General features: G+C 41.1%; 2 protein-coding genes across 3 annotated transcripts in view; one reads left to right on the forward strand and one right to left on the reverse strand.

Moving 5' to 3' along the window:
- LOC117444640 (nck-associated protein 1-like) overlaps window positions 1–7193 on the reverse strand; it is a gene marked incomplete at its 3' end in the record, with an annotated part of 29084 nt that extends 21891 nt beyond the window's left edge. The window contains exon 1 of the mRNA XM_034080084.2: window positions 6895–7193. Within this exon, the coding sequence (XP_033935975.2) occupies window positions 6895–7002 (108 nt within the window). The remainder of the gene's footprint in view (window positions 1–6894) is intronic.
- Window positions 6070–10604, forward strand: part of LOC117444641 (dual specificity protein phosphatase 19-like) — a 20033-nt gene continuing 15498 nt past the window's right edge. The window contains exon 1 of one of the 2 annotated variants that reach the window (XM_034080086.2): window positions 6070–6373. The gene's annotated coding sequence lies outside the window, so the exon portion shown is untranslated. Of the gene's footprint in view, window positions 6374–7621; window positions 7769–10604 lie in introns of those variants that run through there. The other variant, XM_034080085.2, reaches the window with a different exon arrangement.

Raw genomic sequence — 10604 nt, forward strand, 5'->3', positions numbered from 1 at the left:
ATCTCAACGTTTATGATATTTACACGTTTAAGTTCAGCAGAATAATCTCCACATGTTAACACTACTTTATGGTTTCTGAATTAAAAAGCTAATGTTGGGCTACAAAGGAACTACAGGACGGTCACATGACTTCAATTCTCCACTGCTAAGCTAAAGGAGGCTAATGTTGGGCTATAAAGGAACTCCAGCACGGTCACATGACTTCACGTCTCCACTGCTAAGCTAAAGGAGGCTAATGTTGGGCTATAAAGGAACTACAGCACAGTCACATGACTTCACGTCACCACTGCTAAGCTAAAGGTGGCTAATGTTGGGATATAAAGGAACTACAGCAGGGTCACATGACTTCACGTGACCATAGCTAAGCTAAAGGAAGCTAATGTTAGGCTATAAAGGAACTCCAGCACGGTCACATGACTTCACGTCTCCACTGCTAAGCTAAAGGAGGCTAATGTTGGGCTATAAAGGAACTACAGCACAGTCACATGACTTCACGTCACCACTGCTAAGCTAAAGGTGGCTAATGTTGGGATATAAAGGAACTACAGCAGGGTCACATGACTTCACGTGACCATAGCTAAGCTAAAGGAAGCTAATGTTAGGCTATAAAGGAACTACAGCACGGTCACATGACTTCACGTCACCACCGCTAAGGTAAAGGCGGCTAATGTTGGGCTATAAAGGAACTACAGCACGGTCACATGACTTCAGGCCACCACCGCTAAGCTAAAGGAGGCTAATGTTGGGCTATAAAGGAACTACAGCACGGTCACATGACTTCACGACACCACCCCTAAGCTAAAGGAGGCTAATCTTGGGCTATAAAGGAACTACAGCAGGGTTACATGACTTCACGTCACCACCGCTAAGCTAAAGTAGGCTAATGTTGGGCTATAAAGGAACTACAGCACGGTCACATGACTTCACGTCACCACCGCTAAGCTAAAGGTGGCTAATGTTGGGCTATAAAGGCACTACAGCACGGTCACATGACTTCACGTCACCACCGCTAAGCTAAAGGTGGCTAATGTTGGGCTATAAAGGCACTACAGCACGGTCACATGACTTCACGTCACCACCGCTAAGCTAAAGGTGGCTAACGTTGGGCTATAAAGGAACTACAGCACGGTCACATGACTTCACGTCACCACCGCTAAGCTAAAGGCGGCTAATGTTGGGCTATAAAGGAACTACAGCACGGTCACATGACTTCACGTCACCACCGCTAAGCTAAAGGTGGCTAATGTTGGGCTATAAAAGAACTACAGCACGGTCACATGACTTCACGTCACCACCGCTAAGCTAAAGGTGGCTAATGTTGGGCTATAAAGGAACTACAGCACGGTCACATGACTTCACGTCACCACTAAGCTAAAGGAGGCTAATGTTGGGCTATAAAGGAACTACAGCACGGTCACATGACTTCACGTCACCACTGCTAAGCTAAAGGCGGCTAATGTTGGGCTATAAAGGAACTACAGCACGGTCACATGACTTCATGTCACCACCGCTAAGCTAAAGGAGGCTAATGTTGGGCTATAAAGGAACTACAGCACGGTCACATGACTTCACGTCACCACCGCTAAGCTAAAGGTGGCTAATGTTGGGCTATAAAGGAACTACAGCATGGTCACATGACTTCACGTCTCCACCGCTAAGCTAAAGGCGTCTAATGTTGGGCTATAAAGGATCTACAGCACGGTCACATGACTTCACGTCACCACCGCTAAGCTAAAGGTGGCTAATGTTGGGCTATAAAGGAACTACAGCACGGGCACATGACTTCACGTCACCACCGCTAAGCTAAAGGAGGCTAATGTTGGGCTATAAAGGAACTACAGCACGGTCACATGACTTCACGTCACCACCGCTAAGCTAAAGGTGGCTAATGTTGGGCTATAAAGGAACTACAGCACGGTCACATGACTTCACGTCACCACCGATAAGCTAAAGGTTTATGTTGCTCCTAGTGTGCCATTTCAAATCAAATACTGTATATATAAATATATCAACGGTGCCATAAAGATCAGGTCGTGCTTTTTTCCCCCAGGGGAACTTGCCATTCAGGCCATGAGAAATTTATGGAGGTCTTCGGCAATTTCTCCTTAAAAGCTCATAAAGATTCCATTAAAATTACAAATGAGGGGTTAAATTGCCCCCGGTAATCAGGGATAACCTTCGTTAAATGTCACCCTGTCATTATTTTCCCCTGTAGGTTAACTTTACATGTGTGACTGCAGCTACTGTCCCTGCAGGGCCACCATAGGCATGACCAGGCCAGAAAAGAGATGCTGTAAGCATTTTAAAGAGTCCTCTCCTGCTGATGTTCAGGTGTATATCAGTATGTAGTGTCTCTACTTTAAAGAGTCCTCTCCTGCTGATGTTCAGGTGTATATCAGTATGTAGTGTCTCTACTTTAAAGAGTCCTCTCCTGCTGATGTTCAGGTGTATATCAGTATGTAGTGTCTCTACTTTAAAGAGTCCTCTCCTGCTGATGTTCAGGTGTATATCAGTATGTAGTGTCTCTACTTTAAAGAGTCCTCTCCTGCTGATGTTCAGGTGTATATCAGTATGTAGTGTCTCTACTTTAAAGAGTCCTCTCCTGCTGATGTTCAGGTGTATATCAGTATGTAGTGTCTCTACTTTAAAGAGTCCTCTCCTGCTGATGTTCAGGTGTATATCAGTATGTAGTGTCTCTACTTTAAAGAGTCCTCTCCTGCTGATGTTCAGGTGTATATCAGTATGTAGTGTCTCTACTTTAAAGAGTCCTCTCCTGCTGATGTTCAGGTGTATATCAGTATGTAGTGTCTCTACTTTAAAGAGTCCTCTCCTGCTGATGTTCAGGTGTATATCAGTATGTAGTGTCTCTACTTTAAAGAGTCCTCTCCTGCTGATGTTCAGGTGTATATCAGTATGTAGTGTCTCTACTTTAAAGAGTCCTCTCCTGCTGATGTTCAGGTGTATATCAGTATGTAGTGTCTCTACTTTAAAGAGTCCTCTCCTGATGATGTTCAGGTGTATATCAGTATGTAGTGTCTCTACTTTAAAGAGTCCTCTCCTGCTGATGTTCAGGTGTATATCAGTATGTAGTGTCTCTACTTTAAAGAGTCCTCTCCTGCTGATGTTCAGGTGTATATCAGTGTGTAGTGTCTCTACTTTAAAGAGTCCTCTCCTGCTGATGTTCAGGTGTATATCAGTATGTAGTGTCTCTACTTTAAAGAGTCCTCTCCTGCTGATGTTCAGGTGTATATCAGTATGTAGTGTCTCTACTTTAAAGAGTCCTCTCCTGCTGATGTTCAGGTGTATATCAGTGTGTAGTGTCTCTACTTTAAAGAGTCCTCTCCTGCTGATGTTCAGGTGTATATCAGTATGTAGTGTCTCTACTTTAAAGAGTCCTCTCCTGCTGATGTTCAGGTGTATATCAGTATGTAGTGTCTCTACTTTAAAGAGTCCTCTCCTGCTGATGTTCAGGTGTATATCAGTATGTAGTGTCTCTACTTTAAAGAGTCCTCTCCTGCTGATGTTCAGGTGTATATCAGTATGTAGTGTCTCTACTTTAAAGAGTCCTCTCCTGCTGATGTTCAGGTGTATATCAGTATGTAGTGTCTCTACTTTAAAGAGTCCTCTCCTGCTGATGTTCAGGTGTATATCAGTAGTGTAGTGTCTCTACTTTAAAGAGTCCTCTCCTGCTGATGTTCAGGTGTATATCAGTATGTAGTGTCTCTACTTTAAAGAGTCCTCTCCTGCTGATGTTCAGGTGTATATCAGTATGTAGTGTCTCTACTTTAAAGAGTCCTCTCCTGCTGATGTTCAGGTGTATATCAGTGTGTAGTGTCTCTACTTTAAAGAGTCCTCTCCTGCTGATGTTCAGGTGTATATCAGTATGTAGTGTCTCTACTTTAAAGAGTCCTCTCCTGCTGATGTTCAGGTGTATATCAGTATGTAGTGTCTCTACTTTAAAGAGTCCTCTCCTGCTGATGTTCAGGTGTATATCAGTGTGTAGTGTCTCTACTTTAAAGAGTCCTCTCCTGCTGATGTTCAGGTGTATATCAGTATGTAGTGTCTCTACTTTAAAGAGTCCTCTCCTGCTGATGTTCAGGTGTATATCAGTATGTAGTGTCTCTACTTTAAAGAGTCCTCTCCTGCTGATGTTCAGGTGTATATCAGTATGTAGTGTCTCTACTTTAAAGAGTCCTCTCCTGATGATGTTCAGGTGTATATCAGTATGTAGTGTCTCTACTTTAAAGAGTCCTCTCCTGCTGATGTTCAGGTGTATATCAGTATGTAGTGTCTCTACTTTAAAGAGTCCTCTCCTGCTGATGTTCAGGTGTATATCAGTATGTAGTGTCTCTACTTACTAATCGTCTCACAGATTATAATCCCGGTTCTTTGATTTCTATTTTTGGGAGCTTTCTAGTTTTTGGATGCTGAAGACATTTTGAAGGTAGAAAGAGCGCATGGATGTGTTTATTTATATAACTCTAATGGTGAGGAAGATCAGGAGAGATATGAAGATGAAGGGACAGAAGAAAGAAGAGGAAGGGCGTAATGAGAGAGAAATGACTGTCTGACAGCTCATACCGTCTGCAGAGAATATAAATACACAGGATGAGTTTTGACTTTTTCTAAAATATACAGATTTTTTTTTCAGAATTCAGATTTTTTTTTAATAAGAAATCTGACTTTTGACAAAATTCTGAGATTTTCACAATAAACATTTTTTCCCTAATTCTGACTTTTCTTCACAAGATTGATTTTTTCAGCATTATGATTTTTTTCTCTCAATCTTGAGATTTTTGCCAACACTTTTTCGAAAAGTTCAGTTTTTTTTAAAAATCAGTATTTTTTCCGAATTATGAGTTTTTCAACAACTTTTTTTTCTTCGAACTGTCACCACAGTGTTTTCCTAATTCATATATATATATATACTTTTTTAAATCAGTATTTTTTCTGAATTATGACTTCTCAAAACTCTGAGATTTTCACAGAAATAAATTCTCACTTTTTTTCCCTTCTGAACTCTCATTGTTATTTTTCAATCAATATTCTGGTCTTTCTTCAGAATTCTTACTTTTTAATGAGTCTTATATTAAGAATTCTGACTTGTTTTTACATTTGTGAAATCAAACTAGCTGATGATCATAGAAGCACCGACATACACCCTTTCCTTGAACACTGAATGCTGAGCAGTAGAGGACAGCTCCAATGGAAATGAACAGTTTGGGCTTTCAGACGGTTTATCTACTCTGCCTCTTTCTCTCGTCTCTATGTATTCATCATATTCATCATCCATTCCCAGTCCCACACAAACAGACCCACTACTCTTTCCCTCCCACACACAACCACTGTTCCAACACAAGCAGGAGTCAGTAACATTAATACATGTTATATGCATGTGTCTAACGCAATGCTATACAGTACTTTTAAGCAGCAGATGTCATGTGCATGTCACTCAGAGTGGCTTAAAATGCAAAAAACACATACATTTGTGGTAAATAAATAACATAAATGATTATTTGTATATATTGTTCACATTATGAGAGCTAAACACCTGCTAGATACAGGTCTTTGTGTTATTTCTTTAACCATATATATCTACATATTACATTTTAATAGTATTGTTTATGTGTTTGTGGGTAGTTGTTCAAGCTGTCCTCTGGTGCTGCTATGAGTGTTTGTTGACATGCGTCACTTTTATGGAATAAACTGCAAAATAATGACACTAAATACTCTTAGCTTCATCTACTTAACATTAAATAAGCCAGCTAAACGTAGCTATATATAAGCTCAGGTGTAGAGAAACATCAATTATCCACATCATATTAGCTTGTATAATAGCACTATTTGTTTTTCCTCCTATATCTTCTTTCTGTGTCTCTTTATGCACCATTTATACCAAAGAAAATGTGTATATGTAAACGTACTTTGTAATAACACCTTTCTGTTTGTAACCATTAGCTGTTAGCATTAGCATCTGTGTTTTGATGGAGCAGAGACGACGCCCGTTGCTAATGCAGGCCTAATTTGCACGATAACACCTAAAGGAGCTTCATGTACCAGATTAGGTTGTAAATTAACTGATACACGTTAACTATACTGTTTACAACACGTCTATATTTGTGTTTAATTAAACGTAAAACCAGTTTAAATAGCAAAACCGACGGTGTATGTATATAGAGAGAGGCGGGGCTCCGCTCATTGCGATGAGACTCGCTCAGTGTCGCATGAAGCCTGAAATAGAGCGACTGTAGAGTGAGAAAGTGTCCGAAAATCGGCTTCGAAGGCCGGCTAATTTCCTAGAGGTTGGAGGCTACTTTACCGCAAGCTAACGCGACTAGCTTAAGGATAGAAGGGACGCTTTATTTAGATCAACGTAAGTACATATTCAAGTTTGGAATGGTAGTATTAACGATGGTGAATATGTTTGTTATTATTACTATACATAGTATGTGTATGGAATGTATCTAACTGCCGTTAGCGATGGGATACTGCTAATGCTACCGTCAGTGCTAATGCTACCAAAACCAGTGCTACTACTGACGCTTATGCTACTACTACCGCTGCTAATGCTACTACCATAGTTACTACCGTGCTAATGCTAACAGTAACATACCAGTGATACTACTGCTGCTAATGCTACTACAACCACTGCTACTGACACCACTACTAGAATGCTACTGCCGCTGCTAATGCTACCACTACTACTGCCGCTGCTACAACCATAGCTACTACCGGGCTAATGCTACCACCACTACTACTCCTATAATGCTACTGCCGCTGCTAAGGCTATACCCACTGCTAGCTCATCAGGCATTCCGCGTTCATATTGCCACTCTCTCACATATACTGTTATTGTATGTGTTTATGGGGATATTTGTGTGTGTGTGTGCGAACCTTTTTGATATTGTAAACCCGGGTGAGCATCCCGACGCCTCGGTCGTTCAGGATGGTCAGCTTTTCGGCCAGTTTCTGCTGGCTGGGCTGGATCACTCCCCGAGACATCTTCGGTTATATGTGTAGATTCAATCCAGATAGAAAATATGTAATATCAGGAATAATATCCGCAGCTCGTAGTGATGTAAATAAAGTTGTTAGAAGCCTGTGTTTTTGCAGGGATGTTAGATCTGGGCCATGTTTCCGGACTCCACCCCACCGTCTCTCTCTCCCTGAGTTTTCGGAGGATGGGGAGGGTTGTCCTGGTTTTTCCAACGAGGCTGTGCTGCGTTCAGGGAAACCTGGGAGATTAGTGTACCTGAGAGGATTAAGTGATACGATATGACAGATATTTAAATATTTTAACAATGTGTGCAGAAAGTTTTACCAAAGACGATTAGGGCTACATGAGAATAACGTTTTTTTTTTTTTATTACAAATTGGGCTTTTTTCAAAAAGTTTTCTTCAGTATTCTGACTTTTTTCTTTAACAAAATTTGACTTAAAATGCAAATGCTGCTATAATGTTAATGTCTGTACTGACAACAGTAATCAGGACAGATTGCTTTGTGAATAAATAAACCAAAAAACATCATTTATAGCCACACCCTGAGCACCATTCTTTTCTAAAAGTGTACTTAACTACTTTACTGTGAGCACATGAACGCATCTCATTGTTGACGCAGCTTCCGACTGTCAGTGTTACAGCTGCTTTGTTTCTCTCCCATTTTACCAGGATTTCTCCCTGCAAATAGCTCTGTATCTGTTATAATGTTTTATAATTATATACAGTGAAGCAGCGATGATCTGACTGAGTGTAAATAGCATTTAACCAGGTGGGTGCACCGGGAAAAGCTCCGTAATTTTACTCACAAACAGACATTATACACACACACGTGACGTTATGAATTTAAATGCACACTTTTCAACTCCAGATTCCAGATTTTGCACATACAGTTTGCTAGCTGTTACTAAATGCACCTTAAAGTTACGTTTACACACTGTGGTGGAGCTTCAGGACAAAGACCTGCAGACTCAGGGACAGTTTATTAAGCTCAACTCTGACTGCTTTTTGCACAGCCCTCCACTTTAAAATATAGTTCACTGTAGTTTGCAATATACTCAATGTCCTAAGTGTTTTTGTTTTTCGAGCTTTTAAGGTTATTTGTATAGTTACATTTAAATTTGGTGTGTCTTGTCTTTAGCATATGTTTGTAATGCTAAATTGTTTCTTAAATATTTTTTTTATCCTCGTATATCTACTTTGCATCTTATTTGTTTAGATTGTTTAAGTTCTCAGCAGCAGACACTAAAGTAAAGTCCTTGTATGTGTACATGTTAAACAGAGTGCTAACCTCACTCTGTGAAGTGCCTTCCTCGCCTTTAGTTATGAAATACTTTTACATTACGTTACATGACACTTGTTAGTCGCTTTTATCCAAAGTGACTTACATACTCAATACTGTGGGCAATCCCCACAGGAGCACTTTGGGGTGAAGAGTCTCAGGGACACAACGACATGCTGACTGCAGAGGGGTTTGAACCTGATCCCATCACCAACGCACAACCCACTGTGCCACACACCTCCTTATACTTCTCAGAGTATAGTGGGACAACAATAAGCTTCTGTAATATTGCATGTTTATTAGTGTTCCATTCGTTCAATTGCACTAGAGTGTTTCTCAAACATTTTCATACCAAGGACCACTTAACCAATATAAAAACACTCCACAGATATCCAAATTCACATCGTTTTTCTAGAACAGATTATAAATCGCCTGAAAATGGTACAAACAAGTGGCAAAATGTGTGACGAAGGTGTTGCGCTGGGCTATATCATGCAATTGAAAGTGAAACTTAAGCTCGCTCCATTGCTCCATCGCTCCATATTCCCGTGAGAGTGGGGAAAACTTAAATGTATTTATTTATTTAAAATGTGAAATGTTACCAATATACTCACGGACCACTAGGGGGCGCTCACGGACCACCAGTTGTCCGCGGACCACACTTTGAGAAGCACTGCTCTAGAGACACTGATGTATCTATATATCTATAGTATGTCAAATGTATAACACGTTTAAGTAGTTGTTATTCTTTTTTTAACTTGTTCTTTATTAGTTATTTTCTCACATCCCCCTTTACATCCAATAGTATTCCAATTTAGATGAACAGTTTCTTTAACAAGGGGTCCAACATGTTTAAGGTCTCAAATCCAAGAAATTGAACATTCCAATGTCCTCCTATTACCTCCACCAGTGGTGTCCATCTTTCTTTCAAAGTTTCCCTCGTAGCAGATACGTATGCTACGATATGTACTTTTTACTATTGTATACACATTTCTTAGAATTGTCAGCCATTCATTCAGGTGGGGGGAAGTTGTTATTCTTTTAACTAGTCTACTACTACTACTACTACTACTACTACTAGTACTAGTACTAGTACTACTAATACTGCTGCTGCTACTACTACTACTGCTGCTACTACTACTACTACTACTACTACTACTACTACTACTGCTACTACTACTACTAATACTGCTGCAACTACTACTACTACTACTAATACTACTACATTACATTGCATTTAGCTGACGCTTTTATCCAAAGCGACTTACAATAAGTGCGTTCGACCAGGAAGACACAACCTTGAAGAAAACAGAATCATAAAGTACATCAGGTTTCATAGCGCTAAGCATTTCAAGTGCTACTCAACTGGCTTTAGATAAGCCAGTCCTTTGTTAGTATATAAGTGCTCTGTTAGCAGTTCTTTGTTAGTAATTCTATCGCTCGAAGTGGAGTCGAAAGAGATGAGTTTTCAGTCTGCGCCGGAAGGTGTGTGAGCTTTCTGCTGTCCTGATGTCAATGGGAGCTCATTCCACCATTTTGGAGCCAGGATAGCAAACCTTAACCCTCACTGCATTCTGGATGAACTGCAGAGGTCGGATGGCACATGCAGGTAGACCAGCCAGGAGGGAGTTGCTGTAGTCTAGGCGTGAGGTGACGAGAGCCTGGACCAGAACCTGCGTGGCTCTCTGGGTCAGCTGGGGACGCGTCCTCCTGATGCTGTAGAGCGTGTATCTGCAGCAGCGGGTTGTAGCAGCGATGTTTGCAGTGAAGGACAGGTTGTTATCTAGGGTCACTCCCAGAGTCCTTGCAGTCTGAGTCGGGGAAACAACAGAGGGGCCGATGTTGATAGTCAGGTAAAGAGAGGGACAATCTTTTCCCGGAAGGAAAAGCAGTTCAGTTTTGTCGAGGTTGAGCTTGAGATGATGAGCGGACATCCACTGAGAGATGTCAGCTAGACGAGCAGAGATGCGAGCGACGACCTGGGTCTCTGAGCGGGGGAAGGACAGAATGAGTTGGGTGTCGTCAGCGTAGCAGTGGTATGAAAAACCATGCGGGCTAATGACAGGTCCGAGCGAGTTTGTGTACAGGGAGAAGAGGAGGGGACCAAGAACAGAGCCCTGAGGGACCCCTGTAGTTAATTAACAAGGGTCGGACTCGGACCCTCTCCAAGTTACCCTGTAGGTACGGTACTACTACTACTACTACTACTACTACTACTACTACTACTAATACTGCTGCTACTACTACTACTACTACTAATACTGCTGCTACTACTACTACTACTAATACTACTGCTGCTGCTACTACTACTACTACTACTACTACT

The sequence above is a fragment of the Pseudochaenichthys georgianus genome, unplaced genomic scaffold (assembly GCF_902827115.2).
Source record: "Pseudochaenichthys georgianus unplaced genomic scaffold, fPseGeo1.2 scaffold_867_arrow_ctg1, whole genome shotgun sequence".
In the NCBI taxonomy this organism is placed as follows: Eukaryota; Metazoa; Chordata; class Actinopteri; order Perciformes; family Channichthyidae; genus Pseudochaenichthys; species Pseudochaenichthys georgianus.